The sequence below is a fragment of the Rhea pennata genome, chromosome 18, assembly GCF_028389875.1.
Source record: "Rhea pennata isolate bPtePen1 chromosome 18, bPtePen1.pri, whole genome shotgun sequence".
NCBI lineage: Eukaryota > Metazoa > Chordata > Aves > Rheiformes > Rheidae > Rhea > Rhea pennata.
The window spans coordinates 14155972-14179567 of NC_084680.1; the positions used below are offsets into that span (position 1 = coordinate 14155972).

The 23596-nt window shown below is 41.3% G+C and overlaps 1 protein-coding gene across 5 annotated transcripts in view; it reads right to left on the reverse strand.

Moving 5' to 3' along the window:
- The window catches only part of MAPKAP1 (MAPK associated protein 1), a 110532-nt gene that overhangs the window by 18465 nt on the left and 68471 nt on the right, over positions 1 to 23596 (reverse strand). For 4 of the 5 annotated variants that reach the window (XM_062591059.1, XM_062591056.1, XM_062591055.1 and 1 more), the window contains exons 8-9: positions 10516 to 10623; positions 2806 to 2946 (exon numbers count right to left, since the gene is read on the reverse strand). In XM_062591059.1, coding sequence (XP_062447043.1) covers positions 2806 to 2946; positions 10516 to 10623 — 249 coding nt within the window. The remainder of the gene's footprint in view (positions 1 to 2805; positions 2947 to 10515; positions 10624 to 23596) is intronic. The other variant, XM_062591058.1, reaches the window with a different exon arrangement.

Here is a 23596-nt window from a genome sequence, read left to right on the forward strand (position 1 = left end):
TTTTATCATGTAAAATACACTTTAACTTCTATTATTTTTATCTGCAAATTGTTCCTGTATACTTCATCCATTATTTCTTTATCTCGACATCACTAGCTTAAGCTCACACACATCTAAAGAGCACACTGACAAAGAATGTTCTCTTCTGTGTTATTGTTCTCACAATCTGTATATGTTTAAACCTAAAATCAGAACAATATTATATATGTGGCTTTTACACTCTGTATCATAGCAGAAATTAGTCATTATAAAAAAATAAAGTAAAAATGCTTCCTCTACTATTTTTTAAATTCATTCAGTTTATCAAAAGAAATGCCACTGATGTTGCAGACCAGTAATATTGCTCTGTTCTTGCTTCCTTTGTTGCTTCTAGCAACTGCCTCTCCTTTTCTTTTCCAAAATATTTGCAGCAGTAATTTTCCAAAACTATATGCTTCCTTTAATTTTGATAATGCAAAGCAAGTATATCTTACTCCTTCACAATGTGACTGAACCTGGGTAGAAACGTTGACAATAATACTATATGTGCATTACAGTGTGACACGAGCTGAACATAAAACCCTAGCTCCTGAAACTACTGTGGCTAAAGCTTTCAGCTGTAATAAAAACCATCACTCCAAGGGTGGTCACTTATCCCCTTGTTATTTGCATAACTCCTTTTACTATCAAGAAGAACTATCCACCAGGGTAGAGAGGATCGAGCTCACTCCAAAATTTTTAGTATATCTGACCTCAAACTCAATTATAAGGCCTCAAATAGCTAAAATGTTTCAAAAGGTACCGATATGCAAACAGTGTTTCCCAAACGCAGCTGGCATCACTGTTACCTGTTCTACACAACCGAAGCAGAACCCAGGACAGAACCTATGCAAATTAAATAAATAATATTCTTAGGCATTAACAACGTGTCAGCCAGCTGGACAGAATGCAAACAAATTATGCTAAGTTTTTTTCTCCACTGCTTCTGGGTTCTGTCATATTTAAACACCCTTCTTGTTATACCTGTGAAACAGGGACACCCCCCTACCCCAAAAGCCACATGAATGTTTTCAGTGAAACCACTGAACAGTCCCATGTTTTTCAGCTCGCTGGATGCAGACATGTTCCTGCACTGCTACCAAGATGATCAATACTGCCAATAAGGGAGCAATCTGATGATTTCAGCTTCTCAGTGCCCTCAGTCTTCCACAAAAATCGTCCCTTTGCTACTGCTGTTATATAAAACTAAAGACAGATAAAAATGGTACAAAGAGAAGTCTCTGTAACCAACCATCGTTAAACAGGCACATGACGTTTCCCGAACCGTAGCTACTGATAAGCATGAAAAAATATTAGACGTGATTTTTTACATTTCCGATTCTACGGAGTGGTCTGTCACTTGCAGAAGATTAACACATTTAACACTCAGCAGCACTAATCCCACTAGCACCTCAATGCTTATTTTTAACAGCATTGCTTCTTTAGTATCATAAAATAATTCCAGAAAAAAACACCAATATACAGTTCTTATGACTCTTTAGTGCTTTTGATGCTGTCCATTTGCCCAGAACTTGAATAGCTCACTGGGGGTTCTCTGATTTGTAAAAAATAATTAGAATAAAAAAATCACATTGTCACTGTACTGCCATCAAAAATACACATTTTTGTAGAGTGTTATAAAGGGGAGATTTTATGGTCCTTACACTAGTGGACAGGGTCAGCTCCTTCACTACTAAACAAGTTAGGCCATTTGTTTCATTTAACAGCTATTCTCCCTTAACCATTTATCTTTAGCGATCTGTCATGACCTTTTCAAGCTCTCATTTCTGACAGTTTCCAGATACAGTGAGTCAAACTTCACTGGAAGCAAACTATCACACCCAGATAGTTTGCTCAAAAGCAGAAAACATGCCTAACGCTGTCCTGCTTCAGCACCAGCATATAAATCCTTCCTTAACAAGACAGTTCAAAATAAACCAAAAAAGGCTCCTACGTACAAACTTTAAAGACATATACTTTTATATGTGCTTAAGGATGGACTAGTGGAAATAGTGAGGTGAGAATAATATAGAAAGTGCTATAGTTTAACAATTTACTGAATTCTACAAAATAAACATATTTTGTAAGCATTTCAGCTCCCAATATTTTACTGCTGTACCACTTCTTTCTGGAAGGTATTTGCAAGAATGTCACAGGTCACTTACCAATGCATCATTAATCAAATTTTCACAATTTTAACACAAAGATAAAAAGTCATTCAATCATTTTAAAGCAGTAATGGGGCTTTTATAATTCAAGATTCTGTCATCCCTTGGCCTTCAGGTTTTCAAAAGCATTCAGAAAGCTAAAAGGGACAATATAAAACCCTTAAAGAACACTAGTTATTTTTTGTTCCACCTCAAAATTCTATGTGGTCATGACAATTTTTCAGCCTCAGAAAAGGAGAAACCTCATCCTTCCTAATTGTGCATAGCCTCATTTAAAAATAACAACACAGTTGGCAAGAAGCTTTTCACTAAGACATCCAGATTATATATATAAAAAAAAAAAAAAAAGGTCAAGGTCATTAAGTAATGGCCTTCTTGCAGAAGAAACACATGCTAGCTGATTGAGGATAATAAAAATACTCACATATTTTCAACTGAAAGCAATATTTTTAGCTGCTGAAACGCTAGCGGCCCTACTAAGTGATGTGCTCCACTGTAAAACAGACCAACAGGATGATCACTGCTTTAAAAATGCCTGCGATGGATAGCTAGCTATTGGAGATGCCTGAAGGTCTGAACTGCTCCAGTCTCCTAAGCATTACAGTACGGATTGATTTACCTAACTGAACATCAGTGGTGAATCGAAGCCTATGGATCATGCTGACTTTGAAGGACTTGTAATGGTGGCTGCTAAGCATATCCTGAACAGTAGCTATATCGATCTGAGGGTCCTCCTCCGAGATCTCTTCTCCTCTTGAACCTGCAAAACAACCCAACAATAATTAGCAATAGGTTTCAAATATAGCATACAATTAAGCTAGCATACGAGTACAGTTATGGTGCTTGCAACTGCAGCTTGCAGCAAGGTTTTAGATATAAACGATGAGGACTGTTTGCTAATTTGTTTAAGAAAGAACACAACATTCAGGGTCCATGCATCTGGGAAAATGAAATTCTCACATTCCTTCCAAAACCAAAATCATTGCATCTTTACAAGATGTTTCAATATAAATTTGTGTCTTGCACGAAATGCTACGCAACATCCCAACGCCAGACTCTGAGACGACACAAGACGTCGGTGGGCCGGTGGCACGGAAGGGCGGCGGGCTGCACGTGGTTTGCCAGCCCGGAGGCCAGGCTGAGCAAGGAGAGGGTCCCTGGCCAGGCTCCCTGCCGCCGCCAAGCTGCCCGCTGCCTTCCTCCTGCGTATCCCCGGGGACTGCGTCACCTTCCGGGCCCGCTTCGGATGTACGCGTTAGTACAGTTCTCCTGTGTTTCAGTACGTCTCCCTGTGGGGGATTCACCTGAATACTGTCATCTTACTAAAATTTAGCAATACCTTGCTCCTTGCAATCTCAGGCCTGTGGCACAGAACACATGCTTTATTTACTGATTGGTATTCTCAGTACTACTGTAGGTACTAGCTTTATAAAAGGTAACATCTCATTAAGCCAAAATGCCAATTACTGAAAAAATATAACGTACTTTAAAGATTTTTACATTTTATGACATTGGATTAACACCAATTTAAACATTACTACAATGCAATATATAATTTTGCACAGAGTAATTTCTATGCCAGCTGCTAATAAAGCATCTCAGCTCTCAATGATCATTCAGATGCTGTTAGAGAAAGTAGTATAAATATGGCTGAAAACTGATCTAGCTTCTTACAGAAGATATTGAAGAATGACACATTTTGTTTAATACCCCTGCTAATGTGGTCCTAAAAGCTGAATCAACTGCCAGCTCAGAGTCCTAAATTTGCTGCAGGAGATTAATGAAAACTTTATATTTTGCTGCAATTTTAATAATGGGCAGAAAAAATGGTAGAATTTTAGTACAGGTCTTAAAGCTATAGTAGAGCTGGCTAAGAATTTGTCAATTTTTCCGTATTAATTTTATTCAAGACTTATTAGTTGGAGCTGCCACAACACTCTAATGGTTCCTGCACTGACCTTTTACTCTCCAGTGGTGTAAATTCATCTCCCATTTGGGGATTTCAGCTCACGGCAGAGCGACGGTGAGTTCCCATATGCGGGTGCTGCCTACAAGGGGACTATTTGCCAGGAGCGGCAATACCTCCCAGGGGAGGGAAACCTGGCCGCTTGGGTCAAATACACACTGCTGGTGCAGAAGCAGCCTTCCTTTTAATGGGATGATTTAGAGTTTCATTGGCTTCAGCACACCAAACTGCCAGGGTTGTGGCCATAAGCAGGATAAACTTAGGAGAGGAAGAAAATCCCAAAACACTGAATATTCTTCCTGTTTGCTGAAGGTACTCCCTTTTCTATTTACTAAGTCAGGAACAAATTTCCCTGCTTACGATAAAGATCGTTCACTAAAAACAGGGTTAGTGTTTGCTGTTAAATGAGTGAGAACACTTGTTCAGAGCGCATGGGATCCACAAAATCCCCATTTCACGGGCATCAGGCGCACAAGCTTCCCTCCCGTCCGTACACAGACGCAAGCTCCCGGCCTCCCGTCGCAGTCGCTTCCCGACGGAAGTATGCAAACGTGTCTTTTGGAAAGCCAGGGCAGGGAAGGGTTAAGCTACAAATTGCACTGTGCCATATGACTTGAAAAAAAATTCCCAAAATCAAATGAAACAGCCTCCACCTGAATTTATGCAGAGCCATCTTAACGTTGTAACCACTCTATGCTCCAGAATGACAAGATAAATTGTAATGGCTCCTTCAGAGACATTACAATGTATTTTGTCAAAGACCCCTGTGTTAATGTCTCTATACTATGGATTATCATAATGTATCATGTCAAACACTCATGCTGCAGTACTTCAGAGGTACACTGAGATATGTCAAACTTTTGGTGCACTTCACCGCGCCGGGAACGCCGTGGCACGGAGGCGTGGGAAGGGAAACAGGACTGCGGCGGCCCGGGCGGCCCCGGGAGCAAGCGCAAGCAGGCGAGCAGCAGACACGAAGGAGTTGCCTTTGACAGACAAAAACGAGCACGAAGACCAACCGGGCCAACCCCGGTGACAGTCACTGTGAGCCCCTGTAATGCAGAAACGGGTCACAGCGGACACAGCTGCAGCAGCGTGGACCCCGGTGGCCTGGCCACGCTCCCGCTGAGCACCAGGAGGCAATTAATATTATCTCTAATGAAATACCGCCTTTGTTAAGCGGCTCCCAGCACTACTGTGCATCGCTAACTACTTGCTGCCTTCTCCCAGAGGACCAACGGCTGTGTTTCAACGGTGGATACAGCGGCTCTTGGCTACCCCTCCAGTGACCAGCACCTTCCACAGCTGCTTCTCAAGCAGTGTCAATATGAAGCCTCAGCACCAAACTGATCTGTAGCCATAAGAAATTTAGAAGGACCACAAAGAACAGCAACGTATTAACCTCACCCCCGCAGCTCTTGTAAAATGTTCTCTTAAAACACTTCATAAGGACCGAGACTGGCAGTGAAACTCTGCCAAGCCCTACCCTTGTGCTAGTCACGCAGCCCCTGTCCGGCCTTCAGCAAGCCCTAACCTCGCTGTCTGCACTTCCATACCTGGAAAGCAGCACACTAAATATCTACTTTACAAGCCCACTACAAAGCTGAACCATCTCAGATTTCACATCCCCAAATTAAAGGCATTAGGAAGAAAATTAGCAGCCTGTCAGATCATATCCAAGGGAAAAAAATTGTCACTGTAACTTAAAATGTGAATACTTTGTCAGTATTTAAATGGTGCAAGTATTAACTACTGGAGCTGAAGCAAGCTGAACAGTGGGATTTTGCATTGGAAGCATTTCAGATCCTCTGTATATCACACCACCTCTGCTGATTTTGTTTTATGAAGCTTTGTGAATGGATTCAGGTTTACAGAATTTCTGCAGTTGCTGCTCTTGGGAGAACAGCCAGGAACTTCACCATCAAAACAGATCATCTGTCTGAAGATGGCAAGACACTCAGACCCCTGAGGGTGCATTGGATAATAGCAGTAATATCAGTAACAACAGAGAGAAATGCCCTGCAGGGAAAAACCTGACTGCAGAACTTGGCATATTGCTCTTACCCCTGCAGCTCTGTGCAAATGTCTATGAGACTGAAGGAATTCAACAATGGAGAAAAGAGCCATCTCCAAGAGTTGATTGGAGGAAAAATCATAAAAATATTTTCCACATGCAAGCAGCTGTGAATAAACCTGTCAAATATTTACAGGCCTGTCAGGGTATTTGTAATGGAGATCACAATGTGGCTTTTGAATGTAAAAGCTTCTGCTTGGGAAGACAATCAAGTAAAGTGCCTGCTCCAGGTCTATTATTCAGCCCAAGAGCCCATCCAGCTACGCTGCTCCGAAGGCAGAGAGAGCACGCCGGTGCCTGCGGAAGGGATTCCAGCCCCGGAGACAAGCTTTTTCAAGTAACGGCTTGCAGAGGACATGGATACGAAGTTTGCAATAACCTCTGCATTTATCCCTTGGAGTCTATCTAGTTAGAGAAGATTTACTTTGCGAAGGAAAAGTAAAAAGTGAAGAAAGTTCATGCCATATGTGGGAGAAACCAGGCACCAAGGGAGACTAGAATCTGCCCAAAGAGCAAAGGACGTCCATGCGGGAGGCGTTTCCATCCTCGGACCAAAACAGGGCTGCTATTTTTGGAGAAGCAGGGTAGAAACCCCCCCGAGCTGAGCAGGGAAAGAACGGACCGGGGAAGCGCGCGGCTCTGCCCCGCACTCCCCAGGCCCGGGGGGCCAGTAACGCGGGGCGCAGCTCAGCGCGGCGGCGCTGCGCCTTCCGGCGGGCCGGGCTCCGCCGTGCCGGTGCCGGTGCCGGTGCCGGTGCCTCCATCCTGCCTTCGAAGCACGCGTGCAGAGCCAGGGTTAAGGTCTGAGATCTCTGCTGTGGCCACAGCCTGCGGGGCCGGAGCAGCACTCCGCCTCCCAGATAAAACCAGGATACGCTGTAAGGCTGAAGTTGTTCTCGCAGATACTATGTTTTTAAAAGCCTAAAAATCAAGCCAGGCCATGACAATACGTGGTGCGGGAAGGAGAGGATCCTACACAGGCGCACGTATTCTGCGCAGCCACATGTCTTTGTTTATCCAATTCATACAGTCTCTCCCGTCCCCTTCCTAACACAGTTATGCCAGAGTTAAATTGTTCTTCATCTCTCTGCTTAAATTGCTTGTGCAGCCCAACTACACAAGAAGTGAAAACACAGCTTGCTACTTTGAAAAAGGCTGAGTGGTGTCTTCTGCCTGCAGAGGCTGAATAAAAACCAAAAATTATTTCAAGGGCCACACAGTTCTACACTTGAAAATAGCTACCTCACTACGGCGTGCTAGAAGTTACAGTCATGGAAATAATTTTCAGTCTCTAGGTTTGATGGCCATTGAGAAAATTCACACATTTCTCAGTCTGGAAGCAATAACTGAAGCTGTTTACTTTTTAGTTTTTTTGTTTTGTTTTTTAACCAGGTTCAGTACAGAGGTAGTATCTTTGTCCATATACTCGAAGCACTGTGAAAGAGAGAGCTGCATTTGTAACTCTGCCGACTCTCCTAATAGCAGATCCTGATTTTCAAATGTTGAAAGAGACCAACAGTCCAGAACATGGGGCACGTGAAGCATGAGTCTGAAAATAAGCTACAAAGCTAAAGCAAGGAGGCTTATCCAAAAGAGACTTCTGTAAGCTTTTGGAGACAAATAAAAACGACACGCTAACAGTATCAAAGGTAATACAGAAATATCATACATAATATGGTTTCCTAAAATATTTAAGAAAATAGATATTCAAGAATCTGAGCCTGTATTTCCTGAATAGAACAACAAAATATAAAGTTAACTGCATTGCAAAAATGCCCCCTTATTACTTTAATGTACTAGTATATTGCTTAATGAAAATTCTTAATTGTAATTCAATTAATTACATACACAGAGTCCCCAATTACATTTTCCAATAAGACATTGGCTTTGGTACAGGTCTAAAGGCACTAAACCAATTTTAATATATTAAGACCAATTTCCCTTGAATACTAATTACTACCTAACGATAAAATGAGAAAGAACTTTCCAGAACTAAGATGGTAAGAATAAAACTAAATTAGCCATGAACAGTTTGCTACTTCACATAAAAGCATTTTACATGACAAAGTGCAGGCTTTTAGTTTAAAGATAAATCTTACAGTGAGTTAAAAAGTTCTAAATACTTGAAACAGTTTATTAGTTTGAATACTATTAGTAAATGTTGGCTAGATAGAGGATTTCTCCATATGTATTTCTTAGTAATGAAAAGTTTTTTGTTTCATTTAATACATTGAAATATAAACTTTGTATCTCCCCAGAAGAAACTGGCAGTTATTTTACTAGCAGCTGTTTGGCATATATCATATCTATATGAATATGAGACTATAAAGAACACATTTCAAAATAATAGCTGTTATAACAAATTTTTTTCCTGCCTGGGATATCTATGCTAAAAGTATTTTAAATAAGACAAAACACACAAAATGACCATATCTTTTTGATGTTACGATTTTCAAGTTATTTCTATTCTATTTCATCCCCTAAAAGATAGCTCCTTAAGCACTACAAAGTCCAGTTGCTCAGTGTGTATTGGGGGAACCTGCCCCACGTACAGTGCATAAATTCTAACTGATGTTAACTTCCTGGGTGTTTCACATACATCCCTGAGCAGGGAAAGAGAAAAATCACATTAAACTTACCCACATCTTGGGGGAGAAATGATAAGCATAAGACTTATCCTGCATTCCTTATCGTAGCTTGGTGTCATTCCAAAGAACATTCAGTAAACGCAAGGCCAAAAAAGTTCAGAATACATGTAAGCATTTATTATTTCGCCTAGGCTACTGCCTACCTTGAACAAACTAAAACAGTGATCTGCTTTTGAATTCTACAACATACCTGGTTTGTCTTCACTTTCACGTTTTCCAAGATTTGGGCGGCAAATAAAAGTGCTTGTATTTTGTTCTTTTTGCTCTTTGTAATTGAAATACGCAAAACTTGCAGAAGCATGACTACTATTGGTTCAGTAGAAGACTTTCTTATGACTTCAACAAGTACTTCAATCAATACTTAGAAAAACTCTCTGTTTTTTGCAACTTTTTATAGTTTAAAATTTGATACAAAAAGAACAGCTAGGATGATAACCTCAGGAAATTCTGGACTTTGAAAAAGTGTGACTTGAATAGTAAGGTTAAAATTGCTCTATTTCCTCATGTGCAGCATCTCTTCTACTATTTTCTCTTGCAGTTTGAGTTTCTTAGAACCATTGTGTGAAGAAACAAAACAGAAGCATCAAGTGTATTTTGGGAGCGAGTTCCACCCTACAAAGAATGGCAAAACTGTGAGTGTTTATTCTCGGCTCCTGACATACTACTAGAAAGCTCATTGCAGCTCGCTGTGCTTCAACTTCCCTCCTCCTTAAATGGGAGCAAAATGTGTAACTTGCTCCTGGAACTAGGGATTCTTTCAGGGACTCTTCCTTGTCTTTTGAGGATAAAATAAGAAATCCTACAGCTAAATAAACATAAATTGAAGATCTAATCTTTGTAAAGAAAGAAAAAAGTATGCTTTTTGAAACAGGCTCTTACCATTTTTTGCAGCAAATCCTCTAAGCTTAACTGAGAACATGGGTGCTACTAGTTTTCCTCATCAAATACAATCAAAATTGTGACAGTTGAATTAAAATTAAAATGAAAAAAACAAAACAAAACAGAGAGCATAACTGTTGGAAAGAATGAAGGATGGACCAAAATGGTATGGAGGACACACAGATGTAAGGGAAATTTCTTTTTTGTAAGTTTCAGATAATTTCTTGTAAAGCTATAACTAAGGAAACAATATTAGAATCATTAAACAATAAGAGAATAAAAACACCATAGCATAACTGGAGAGAAAACTAAGTTGTTTTGTACTTTAAAATCATCACTCTGTTCTACTTCTAGCGGCATGGTTAATTTTTGTAAATGCTACCAAAAAATGCAGTTCTTCTAAGAGCAATATTGACACGGCAAAATATACTGCAGACCAATCACTTTATTCACTAAATAGTGCCTGCAAAAGAAAAAGCTTCATATTTCATGTGTTTTTCAGGGTTGGTCATAACTTTTCAGAACAGAATTTAACAGAAAAAGATTAATCAAGAAGTGATAAACAGGATGCAGACTATTTACTAAAAGGTATGAAATCAATCATTTCCCTTTGGAATATTCTTTTGGCACAACTGAAAAGCGCCTCAGGAAAGAGTCTCGTCAAAACTTACTTGCCCAGACAGTACAGTTTGTATTCCAAAATACATAACTTATGTGAGTTTAAGCAGTTTACAAGAGCAAAAGTGAAAAGGGCAAACATACTGTTCTCTCGGACAAGGCAGAATTCCAAAGTGCTCTGGCTCTCCAAGGTACAGTCTAAATCTACGGGGACATTAGGTTCACTCTGCTTCTCCAGCCGATACTGAGGACCTGAAACATAAAGTAACTTGTAAAATTATGTTTTCTAACAAGGTGATGGTTTATCACATTCTATCAATGTGAGGATATTTGTACTCCAGAAGCAAAGCACGTAGATGTTTATGTTTTAAAGCTCTTTTCCAAAGGGAAGGATCATGTAATAAAAAGGTGGAGGATGGTCTGCATGAAAACAAAATGTTCCCTTCATCTTTGGCTGGCTAACAAGGCTACGACTACGCTACTGACAAAAAATTCTCATGAACACTTCCATACTACTCCTATATTAAATATCCTGGCCATGTTGCAAGACAGTTGATATTGCTCGCTATAAAAATTTCTACGCAGATCTTGATGCGTGTGTGTATTGCACTATTTGGGCATCTTTTCCAATGTAAAAGAGTATATTGTGCTTGCTCCCCTTTGCTCTGCCCTCTTTACGGCTCTTTATATAATGAAAGTAGGAGTGCCATGAACATCACCCAGCGAGGTATTTGCCTGGGCACCGAAGGAGTCTCTCCTGCTGCCTGGAAGTGGGAGCAGATTCTGAAGGGAAGGCAGATGTGCTGCTGCACAGCTAAACTGCTCACATCCAGAGATGAAGGGTGATGCTCTGTTTCTCGGAGTGTACTACTCTCCCAGCTTGGGGGAAAAAAAAAAAAAAAGACTGTTTCTCTAGAGTGAGCTCAACCAAACACACACTTACCTCCACAGATGTGAAAAAAAATGAGAGAAGTTTAGTTGCCCAGATAAGGTGATTACTGACTTGCACAGTACATGGCAAGACACAGTGGTGTCTGCACCAGGCACTGAAATAGCTGGGAATGAAAATATGCCCTCTTTTGTAACTTATTTTACTGTATTTTGTCACAAAAATCAGCTCTGTGACATCTGATTTGGCTATTTCTACCTCCACCAACAGTGTGTTTTTAAAAGGCCGTACTCCCAAGGCTCGGGAGCTGGGGAGCTCCTTCAGACACCAGCAGCGGTGGCAGCCCCAGCGTCCGCGGCAGACAGTGCCACAGACTGATCCGTCAGCAGAGGTGCCCAGGCCCAGGGAGCAGGTCTGATGCTAGACGGCATTCGGTATCGCCTAGCAACTTAGCAGCTGCAGGAAGCACAAAGGGTCATCGACAGTCAAATTTGATCTTTTCCCAGAGATATCTATACCACTAACATTGTATCCGCTGAAAATGAAAGAAATACACTTCATAGAACTGAATCAGTTATAAACATGTACAGATGCTGTTGCTTCAATTATTTTCAAAGATGTTTGATTTATCTATACATTTTTTTTTCAAGATTCAGTGTTGATCTCTCTTTTTCTCCAACTTAATCACTAAAGGAAAGATGATAGCCCTTACCAAACCTGACTGCCAACTACAGAAAATGTATTAAGAATGGTTATTATAAAAATAAGGACACAGTCTTTCTTCCTTCTTTTTAAAAATCTTCTAGTTGAGCAGATCCTTAAACCAGAATTAAAAAAAAAATAAAAAAAAGTACAATATAAAGTTTCGGGACTGCTATCTTAACAGCATATAGGGCCAGGACACAGAAGAATGAAAAGAGTAACCTAGATAAGCTGAACTACACGTGGGAACTCATCGGTCCCTATGCTAGAGCAACGGGAACGGCTCCCCAGCCCTGCTGCGGGGCGCCGCTGCCCCAGCGCGGGCCTGGGGCACGCAGAAAGCCCCCAGCAACCCCTGTCTTCTCCGGGGCACTGAGAGAGGCACCCGGCCTGCCAGCCTAAATGAACACCTCAGACATTTTAAATAATACAAAGCATCTTTAAATAGGTCTTAATGTAACAAACCAGCTAGAACTGAAATAAAGAAATCTATTCCTTCTTTATTAGTATTTAAAATATTTCTGAATGCTTTCCTGACTTTGAATCACGATAGTATATGATGAAATATTTAAAACATAAAAAACCTAAGTATTTTAGCCTCAGATGGCACGCCTAAGAGATGGAATTTGTTAGCCAATTAATTTTAAATTTACTGCAGCAGACTTTCAATTACGGCTTCTCATTTCGTTTCCCCAGAAGTCATGCGAAGAGCAGGCCGCGCTCCGAGCGCGTCCTGCCCCCGCGCTAGAACGTCATTTTTCTGTAAAACGGAGTTTCCTCCTTCCCGGCGACCCCGCGAGCAGCAGCGGGGCCGGCTCTCGGCACGCCGCGGCTCCTGCCCGCCCTGCCGCTGCGAACGCGGTTCAGGGTTCGGAGCGCAAGCACAGGCGCCCGGCTAGCCGGGCAGGAGCAAGGCTGGTTCCGACCCGCACGCCTGCGCTACCGGCCGCGCGCGCAGCTCCCCGCGCCGCGGCAGCCCCCGGCCCCGCCGGCCCCGCCGGCCCCCCGGCTTCCGCCTCCCCGCGCCGCAGGCGAGACCGCGGCGGCCGTGCCGGCAGCGCTCCGGGCCCCGAGCGCGCCCCGAGCGCGCAGCACGCGCCGCGGCCGCCCCCTCCTCCTCCTCGGCCCCCTCTCCGCCCTCCTCCCGCGCTGCCCGACCACTTTTTACCTTTAGGTAAAAAGACAGACCTATACGGTACAAAAGGCTGAAAATTACGGCTGGATCAGATGCACAACTGCAAGGGGACCAAGTTAAAAAGAGGGGCTCAGCCGCCGTTCATCCTCTCTCCTTACGAGCTCAGGCTCCAACAGCTAGAGCCGTTTAAGGAAGAAAACGGAGTATCAGAAACAATTCTCATTCCACTTAACACATTTCCTGCCATCCTGCAGAAAGCTGTTAGCGATCATAACCTTTACCACAACCATGCCAATATAAAAAATACGGTTTTTATCTGAAGCAACTTGAGAATTCCGTGATCACATGAATCAATCACTCAAACTGTTGTTATCCAGTTTGTGGCCAGCTTGGACTAACCAGCTGTTAATAAACTAACAAATAGAACGAAAGGCTAGAAATTGAGGCAAGTTTTGCCCGAGTAACTCCTTTAATATAGAAAATATTGTGGAATTCATTAAAATGTGTAAATGGATTTCTAGATCTACTCTTAAATAATGTATTTAAAATATCTGTACACATTTACATGACCTTTACTTCACAACAGATGAAAAATATTAGGGTAATTCTGGAGAGGAGTTTGATATAAGGCTTCTCTCACAAGTTCAAATGACATAATTATAGTAGAAGCTGAAATGGAAGTTACCGGGGCAAAATACCCAGCGGAGAACACGAACAGATAAAAATCCCTACTGAAGTCCTGTCACCTTGTCACAAATACTTGGAAGGCGAGAAACTGGTGACGGGGCAAAGCAAGCAGGCCTTGGAGAAACACGCGCTCAGGCGTCCAGGGAGGAAGAGTGAACCAAAACAGCAGTCCGGAACGGCCCAAACCTGACGAAACAGAAGCAGCTGAGCCATCCAGCACCCCCTTTTTGCTCAAGCCCTCCAAGTCGCTCGCGCGGGCGAGCGCCAGGGGAGGGCGTGAAAGCTGGGCCCTCTCCCAGCAGGTCTGGGAGCCAAGCTGCCTTAGGCAGATCCGTGTTCTCACTTCCCGGACCACGCTGCTGGAAAAATACCCTGCAACTAGGAGCAAATGCCTACACCGCGTAATGCAAATGCCACCAGCAGTAGCACACGCTGCCGCAGCAATTACTCGCCGGTGGATTTTTTAGCACACTGACAGAGCACCAGCTGCTCAGGAACCGGGCTCACTTCAGCAGAAGGACAGAACGCTGCTCTGCACATCTCGACCCGACGCACAAGCCCGCACGCCTCGCGTGCAGATGCGCTTCCAGTAATGCACATCCCTTCCAGGTAAAAAGCCCCTTTAGCCATCCACACCATTAGCGGCTGGTTTCTGCTTACAGCTATCTACTCTAGTTTGTTATTTCAAGATACCCCTTAGAGAACAGAGGAAGGTTTATCAGGAATTAAAAACAAACCCAAATACTACACTCCATAACGTTATTTTCCTGTGGCCCAGGGAGAATCACACAGCATAATCAAATTAAACAATTCTCTTACAAAAGGGGAATGGTCATCCTCATAGCAACAAACCAATTCTGTCGCCCATTTAAGCTGCAAAGCCTTCAGAATGGGGTTTTGAAAGCATGACCCATCAGTTCTAATTTTTAAAACTTATCCTTTCAGTCAAGACTAGAAAAAGGCCCATTCCAACTTTTATCTTCACTACAAAGTGCTGTTATCTTGGGCTGATGTCAGGAGCTCTATCTCTCTTTCTGCTGACAAGCAGAGACGAGAGAGATAAGATTGGGAACGAATCTCACTTCTCTGAGTAAATAAATAATCAATACTCATCTAAATGTAAATGAGAAAGTATCCCCCTCTGATAACAGGGCTCTTATCAAACAGCCAATTTTCTACAGACATTTGGCCTCAACCAAATCACCATCATTCAACCCCAGCCTAATGGCTAAAAATCGTAACTAAATTGAACCGATCACCAGAGATCAACTAAGTTCAGCCATGGCTACTACAGGTTCAAATGTTTGGAATGCAATTTTTCCCCCATTAACTTTCAATAGCAATGAAGAATACCATGGTCAGGGGTTGAATCCGCACAATAAACAAACGCTAACACTCAAAAAGAAAAAAAAGCTTTAAACAAAAACACCAAACAAAACCCATTTCAATCTGCAAACAGGTTAATAGTGTAAAATGGGGATTACATAAAGATTTAGCTCAATGTTTGAATCTTTGTAGAGTTGTCAAACCTAAACTAAATTAAGATGATCAGTATAAACAACAACAAAAAAAAGGTTTAAAACTGTCTTTCGACAGCATTAGCCTCTGCAACATACCTCACCGTTTACCGTCACCCTTGCCTGGCTCTCCATAGTGCCAGGAATTCGCACAAAAACCCCAGCTCCAGCCATGCTTTCTCCACTGCTTCTGCTTCCCTTATTGCCTATGCATTTGTCTAAAGTGCTTTTTAACCCCTTTATATTTCCGATTTCCATAATGTTCTAGGGCAATGAGTTCCCCAATTAATTACACTGTGTGAGAAAACGAATCCTCTTTTGTTTCAAAATCTTTGCCTACCTGCCTTTTCTGGTTCCATGTAGTTCTTGTTTTATGAAGAACAGAGATAACACTGTCCCTATTTACATTTCTACCACATATACTTCATAGACTTCTCTTTTATCGCAGACATGTCTTTTCCAAACTAGCAAATACCTACTCTGCTTACCATGTACTCATTTCACACATCTGATCCATTTTCACACTCATCCACTTCTGTATCTTTTTAGTTCTATAATATCCTTTTTGAGATAAAGTACAACAATTGACGTGTGGGCATATCATGATTTATGCAGTAGTATAATAATGCTTTCTGTTTTGTTCTCCATTCCTTTCCTAATTTCTAATTTCAATTTGTCTTTCTGACTGCTCCTAAGCACTGAGCTGAAGTGTTCAGAGAACTATCCACGACTCCTCCAAGATCCGTTCCTTGACTGATAGGAGGTAATTAGAGCCCATCATTGTATACATATAGTTACAGTTGCTTTTCACCATGTATATTATTTTGCACTCATTGACACTGAATTCCCTCTCCCGTTTTATTGTCCTGTCACTCAGCATTGTGAGATACTTCTGCAGCGCTTCACAGGCAGCTTTTATTTGTACTATTCTTACTTCCTTTGTATCAACAGCACATTTTGTCACATCAGCATTCACCTCCTTTTCCACGCCACACATTAGCTGAACAATGCAGGTTCCACCAATTCCACTGGAACTCCACCAGTAACCTAGTTACTAATAACGGAGGGCCATTATTCCTATTCTTTGTTTCCTGTCTTTTAATCAATTATTAATCCATGTGAGGATCCTCCTTCTCATCCTGTGACAGCTTAATTGCTTTATGAGCTTTTGTCAAATCTTTTTGGAAGTCAACGCCTGCTATATAAAACACATCATCCTTATTCAGAGGGTCCCTGACTTCTTCAAAGACTGCTCACAGGTTTCTGAGGCACTTCTACAAAATCTAAGCAATTTTTTTCCTTAGTATATCATATTTGTCCATATTAATGTCTATTAATTTCACTCTCTGCAGCAATTTCATTTTACAATTTCACAGTTTGCCTAGTAAAGTAGTCAAGATATACTAGTCTGTCCTTGAGCTCTTTCCAAAAATAAGGGTAATACTTGCCCCTATGAGCAGTATATTGTACATCATATTTAACAGCTCAGTGTTTCCATATTCAAGCTCTTCCAAAACTATCAGAGACTACTATCTGGTCATGGCAATTTGTTATTGTTTGTGGATTTGTTTTAAAACTTGTTCTGGTGGCACATCTCCTCAGACAGCTTCTCCCTACAGTACTGCTCTGGTATGAGAGCGTCCTGAACCTCTGTAACGTTGGAGTTTGCTGAGGCCTGTAGTAGAAAGGGGAATACGCTACTTTTGCTACAGCAGCACTAAAACCTGTCCAATATTACAACAGATAGACATCCTCAGTGAGTCAGCCAGCACAATGCCAGGACTGTTGAGACTGCCAGAATGCCTGTGATGGGGAAGGACCTTATTTCTTGGCCCCCATAACTCTAAACAACTCTACAAGTTTTCACATTGCTGCTGGGGGATTTCCCTGGCCCTGCAGGACCAGTCCCCACTCCCACCCCAAGGGGCTCTGCCTTCGCTCAAACACCTGGGGTACTCAGAGACACACATTCTCTGAAAAGATTAAGATATCCCCCTCTTTTCTTCAGATCTACTTCTTTCACGAACCCTTTTCTATGCGCACGCTAACAGCAAGCTTCACGGCACCGGGAAAGAGAAGGGGAGGCACAGCCCCAGCAGGATGAAGGAGACCGTGTTACACCAGCCTGTGCTACCTGGGAGAAAAGCACAAGACCACTCACGCCTCCGCAGCAACACCAGCCACGCAGCATCTCAAGTGCTTGTACGGCTGTAATTCCATAGCAACGTATGAAAAATCAGAAATTTAAGGACACGTTGGCTATCCTTCCCCAAGAGTCAAGGTCCCTAAGAGTCAAGGCAGTAGATGTCAAGGCAGCAGATGCCAGGCAAACAGTAAGCAGGAGCTATGTTTCGAGTTCTGTCCATGTACAGAGACAAGACAGGAAAGCAGTAAAAAGAAAGCAGCTGATAAACATTTAATGTTGATGTCCGTGCTACTTCCCTATTTTAAGTTTCTTCTTTTGCAACTACATATGATTTACTGCTTTCTTGCTCAAACCAAAGCTTTTGAATGTGTAATTTCTTTTGAGTTTAAACTATATTTATATTTATTTTTCTTGTTACTTTTTAAAATTTTTGCTATAGAAGGCATTTGCTGGAAATGTGTCACCATTATTACACAGTCATAAGAAGAAGAGAGTTTACATATTTCTATCATTTCAAATAATTTGACAAAACGCATCCATTATGCTAAATATTAGGCTATGGATTCTAGCTTTCACTCTGCCAAGCACATGCATAACATATGGAAGAAGCAGAACAGTCAGTCTGGATATTCATTCAAAACTGACTGGGAACACACAATCTGAGCCATGCCATCATCCTCTGGAAGGTCTTCCTGGAAAGTAGCTCCCTAGAGGTGCAGGGGAGGCCCAGGTTTCCCTCCAGTGCAGGATATTGACCTTTGGTTACAAGCTGAATACTGAACAAAGAATATAAATAAAGGAGAACTGCAGAAGGAAAACACCAACACAGCACGAAGAACACAGAAACTAAGCACAGATAGAGGTCTCTGGCCTTCTGCTGCAGATTTTTTCGTCGAACACAACAGAAGGGGCAAGGATTTAATTGTGTGTTTGGCAATGAACAATAAAACAACAGAAAATATGTAAACAGTTTGAGAGGAAATAGTTGAAAAGCCAGAATGTTTATATCTCAAATTCTACTGCTATGAGGACATCTTAAATCTGTTTATCTGTTAAAAATCCCCAGAGCTCCTCAACACCTCTGAAGTGGAATAAAGATTTTTATCATTAAAAATGCAAATATTGCTTAATAAGTAATGATATTTAAATAGTGAAAACAAATCCTTAACAAGCATGAGACTTTTTTTAGTCCAATCTGTTTTTCTTAACTTGCACTGTTGTGACATTACCAAATTTTACATACAGTTATCTGCTGCTCTCCACAGAAATACAGATGGTTTTTGTAGAAATAAACAGTCATTTATTTGAAACAATTGTAAAATAGTTTATGGAAACCAGTGGAGTAATGCATTCAAATAAATGCCAGGACTGGCTGATGGAGAGCCAAGGTGTTAAATCACACTGCTTAAGAATTCAGCTGTGGGAAACAGATAGTAAATCCAGAGTGACAGAATTTCCAGTGATGGCAAAGGTTTCTGACATCTAGTCCAGTACACAAAAACTACAGCAGTTCAAACCCATTTTACTTAACACTACCTTGACAGCCAGTGAAATTAAAGAATTTAGTCAAAATCCCCTTAAAAAGAAACAACCACACTTCATTTATGTGTTGCTCTTGCGGACAAAAAGGCATGCAATATAACTAGCAGCAAACTGGTATTAGCAGCATATTAACAGAAGTATTTTATTTATTTGCTGTTACAGACTTTTTTTCTTCCTACATTAGCAATGTGTACCCCTAAATAAAGCCGAAACAAGTAAGAAATCATCATGTTTCATCCATAATGTAAGGTACCTATGGCAGAAATACGTTATCCAGAAAGCTTTTTTAAAATCATGAATTAAAAAAAAAATGTCAAGACAATCAGTTGTATGTGAGGCTGGCAGGGAGGTATATGCTACAGCTAACATGCACTAAGTCCCCTCCACAGGGGGGTAGCACAGTCTGCCTCCTAAAAGATAGCACTAGCATGAACATCCCGTAATCCAAGCTCAGATGGTTATTTGAGATGTACATCAAAATAAGGTCTCTACATTACTGACTTGGATTATCAAGTCAGAAAGGTGTTTTCCCCTGGGTACAGATGTGTAAGCAGTCATGTTGCAACAAGGGGTAATGCAGCCACCCAGAAGGATGCACTTCAGGCTTCAGGAAAAACAGCAGGATGGAGATGGTTCCATGCACGTACCAAATATATCAAGAGTATCTCCTTTCATCAATATATAAATTAAACAAAAAGTCTCTATTGTACAAACACCAAATTATAGAATTTAAAAGGTCACAAAAATTCCAGCTTTATTACCAATCCAGAAAAAAACAATGAATGTAAGATTTCAATACCAACAGTTATAAAATTGACTCATTTCAATCCTTCGCATTCATTTCAGAGTTCAGACATGAAAAATTTTCATCAGTAGTTCTGGCTGATGAGCAAAATCCCATCAGTCTAAATGCCCAGGACTAATGAGCTATTTCTGTTCTGACAAACTATCCACAAACTTTGTTCACAGTGAGCTGCTCCCCAGGTGCTCACGTGCCTGTCACCAGTCGTGCCAGTACCTGGCCAACACCCGCAGGCGGGAGAGAAAGGGCTTGCTGAAATTAAATAAATATATAAAATGAATTATAGCCTTTGCCAAACAGAAATGAGGTTTGCAGGCAAAAGGAAATGATTCCAAGGAGCCTCTATCATACCTTCTGCAGCAAAGCAGTGTTTATCCTCCCAGAACAGCAGCCCTACGGAAGGTATTTTGCTAAATAAATACCAAGCAAACCTAACACACACACCAAGGCAGAGGCCAAACAAAGAAACGTCTGAGGCATATACAGCTCCCCGAGCGCGTGGGAACCAGGGTGCTGCTGGGCCAGCACCCAGCCACGGCCAGGCAGAGCGCGCTGCCCCGTGGCAGAGCAGCATGACTGCGGCGGGCTACGCGGCTAAACCTGCGCCTCTTTTACTATGTTTCCTCTTCAGTGAAACACGAGCAGCAAGCGGGAGAGAGCCGCACCGCGGATCTGCAAAGACTGACGTTCTTTTAATTTAAATCCTCCTAATACAAACAGCTTCACGTAAGGAAAAACAGAGAATTACTGAGTAAAGCTATTCATAACTGAGGAGAGGCAACTCTTTAGGGATGCTATAATTACGCAAAACAAAGCACTGAAGACCACTGAAACTCAAAACTGCCTCTTAAGCAGGAACACACACATGTAAATGCAGGGAAATCCAAACCAACGTACTTTTCGCTGCCACGGATTCTGAGGGTTCCATCTCTTTAAAAGTCAGTGCAAACATACACATAATCTACTTATTTACTTAAAATTTTAAATTCCTCAGTTAGTTACCCTTATTCAAAAATAACATCAAATTTAAGTGACAGTTCACTCTGATCATGATTCATCTCTTTAAAATGTTTTAATCACAGGGCTGTGGTTTTACATGCTTTCTTTTATCTTCCTAATTCTCCTTTCTCATATACCAGCCTTTTCTTTTTGCCCATTTCCCTCATCTCTTTCTTCCAACGCAATCTCAGGGTGCTCAGAGCCCGCCTGGCATGCATGCGTTAAAGCCAGCACAGAACTGGAGGTGGATGCTGAAGTAGGAGATCTAGAGCTTTTTTTAATTATTATTTATTTATTTATTTTAAGAACAAGAACAAATAAAGAGATGGATTCTGCATTTCTAGGTCCCACCACCACGACACACCTTCCCAGAAGGTGCGACTCTGCCAGTTGCCCCATGCTGATGTTGTAACACAAGATGACCAGGTGCGATTTGCTGGCCTGTGATAGAAAGGAGTTCAGAGTTGATGGTTTCCCTCATCTTAAAATCTGCAGTCCAGTAGCTTCCACCTTCCTGCTGCTTTCTAACACTCTGCCTCTCCAAAGCACTCCCTCTTCGATGATCCCTACCATACGCTATGGTAAAACGGGTACCGTTTTAAAGATACTCAGAATTAGCATTTTTGCACATGCTTTGTTTTTTCCCTATTTCATGTTTACCTGTCACATATAACTACTCTCTTGAAAACGGCAGCCACGACCCACGCTCCCAGTGCCGGGGCAGCCCCGGCGCTGCAGACAGCGGCACCCTGCCCCGGGAGCGAGCCGAGTCCTCGGGAGAGAGGGAGGGAGGGAGGGAGGGAACGGTTCCTCCAGATGGTAGTCCCAGTGGCACCTCTCCCTCCCAGAGCGCGGGCTCGCAGGGCACCTGCTAGCAACGCGCTGCAGGTCAGCATCAGTCTTAATCCTCTGTTGAAAGAAAAATATTTACTTCTAGAGAATAACAAGAAACATTTTCATCAATGCTAATAATAATTTAATAGGCAAATAGCACAAGATTCCAAGGAGTTTAACCTTTTGAGAAACTTTAGACGAGCTGTGCTCCGTTTCTGAGATCATTAGGGACACTTCTAAAAGTGACAGCTTTATATTTCTTGAAAGATCTAACTTTCAATAGTTCAGAAATTGAGATGGGTACATTGCAAGAAATAGATTTGGTATTCAAAGTCTAAGAGGTAGTTTTAGAAGGACAGCATTTTAAACAGGCAGCAGAGACACTGATCTTGTGCTTTAGATACAGAACTCATTGAGAAGCCCACCAAAATATACATGCCTTCAGAACTGAAGACAATCTGTTCCACAAAGCGATATATGCACGTTATAAATTGCTCCTTTCCTTTCTCTTTACTGCCAGCTATCCTCTCTGTCTGCAGCCACCACTTCATTCCCAATTCTCCTCCTCTCTGATATGCTTGCTTTCTTCCTTTCAGGCTGTAGTGACACAAAGCTGTTTTGCCCCTTCCCAGCACTTCAGAGCGTGCCAGGTCTCCTTAGCATCCGAGCAAGGGAGGAACAAGACAAATTGAATACGGCAGCACCGCATCAGGACCAAGTATTTACAAACAGAACTGCTGAAATACTCCAGAAATAGGAAAATCATGGGACAAGTTTAAATGAAAACCTTCAGTTCTACTGCATCCTTGCAATTTCCCTTGGGCCTTGCAGAATAGCTGACAATAAGTGCTTTTTCATACAAATAGTATTACAGTTTTTGCCTATCTCCCATTTAAGTTTTGAATAAAATGTGTTTACAAACAGTTTCAAAAGCATGTTATAGACATTAAATTTGCCTTTAAAGGTGGTGCTGAAACTGATATGTTATAAAGTGTATTTTCAAATAGAATTTGGATCTTTTCTAGTTGCTTTTTCAATTAAAGATAAGCCTCATTTATTTATCAGAATTCTCTACTTTGAACTACTGTTCTCAAATTTCTGAAAGATAACTTAATAGCTTTGTGTGAAAAAACTACATACAAAAATAATAAACCATTACAGAACATGCATTAATAGATTGTACCATTCGCCACAGCTCTAAGTTACCTGGGTGATGGAACAGATTATTTTAATAGGTCTTTAAAACTATAATTCCTTTGATTCCATGGTACGGACTAAAATACGATATGGAGGCTTTTCTTTTTATGTTCTATCCCTACTTCTTGATTTTTTTCTCTTTCCTTATTATTCAGTTTCCTGTGGCAGTGAGATAATATACTTATCCAGATTAGTAAGATTATTTTAGACTATTTTTGGTCACTTTACACACTTTAAAGAATGCAAAAAGAAATAGTTGACAGCTGTTGGGGACTTGAATGTTATTGTAAAGCAGCTGTTTTCATTTAAAGAAAAAAAGCGTTAGTCTTTCTTCAAACAGAACAGAATACTAAGCTAATAATTCTCACTCTAACCCACGGAAAATACAGGTCATGTCTGTGAAATGTTGGCAGAAGATATTGTTTATAACAATTAAACTTGTATAGCATTTTGCTCTTAAAAGGATTGAGTATTCCTGGTTTAGAAATGTTTACAGTTTGAAACAGCTATTAAATAATAATCAGTAGCATGTTCATCTTGCAAAGAATTTCTACTTAAAATCAGACAAGATTAATCAGACAAGGCTTCTCTGTTCACATGAAATTTCAAATGAAGAGAAGCTGACATGGACCAGAAGCAGGCAGGATTATTCTAATGTTTCAGTATTTTGTTTAGTTTTGTCACTCATTTCCTTCTAGGAACATTCAGTTTTTATATACTGACATCAATGCTGAATTTGTTTGAAAACAAACTCTCTGTACATATTCTCTTTGCA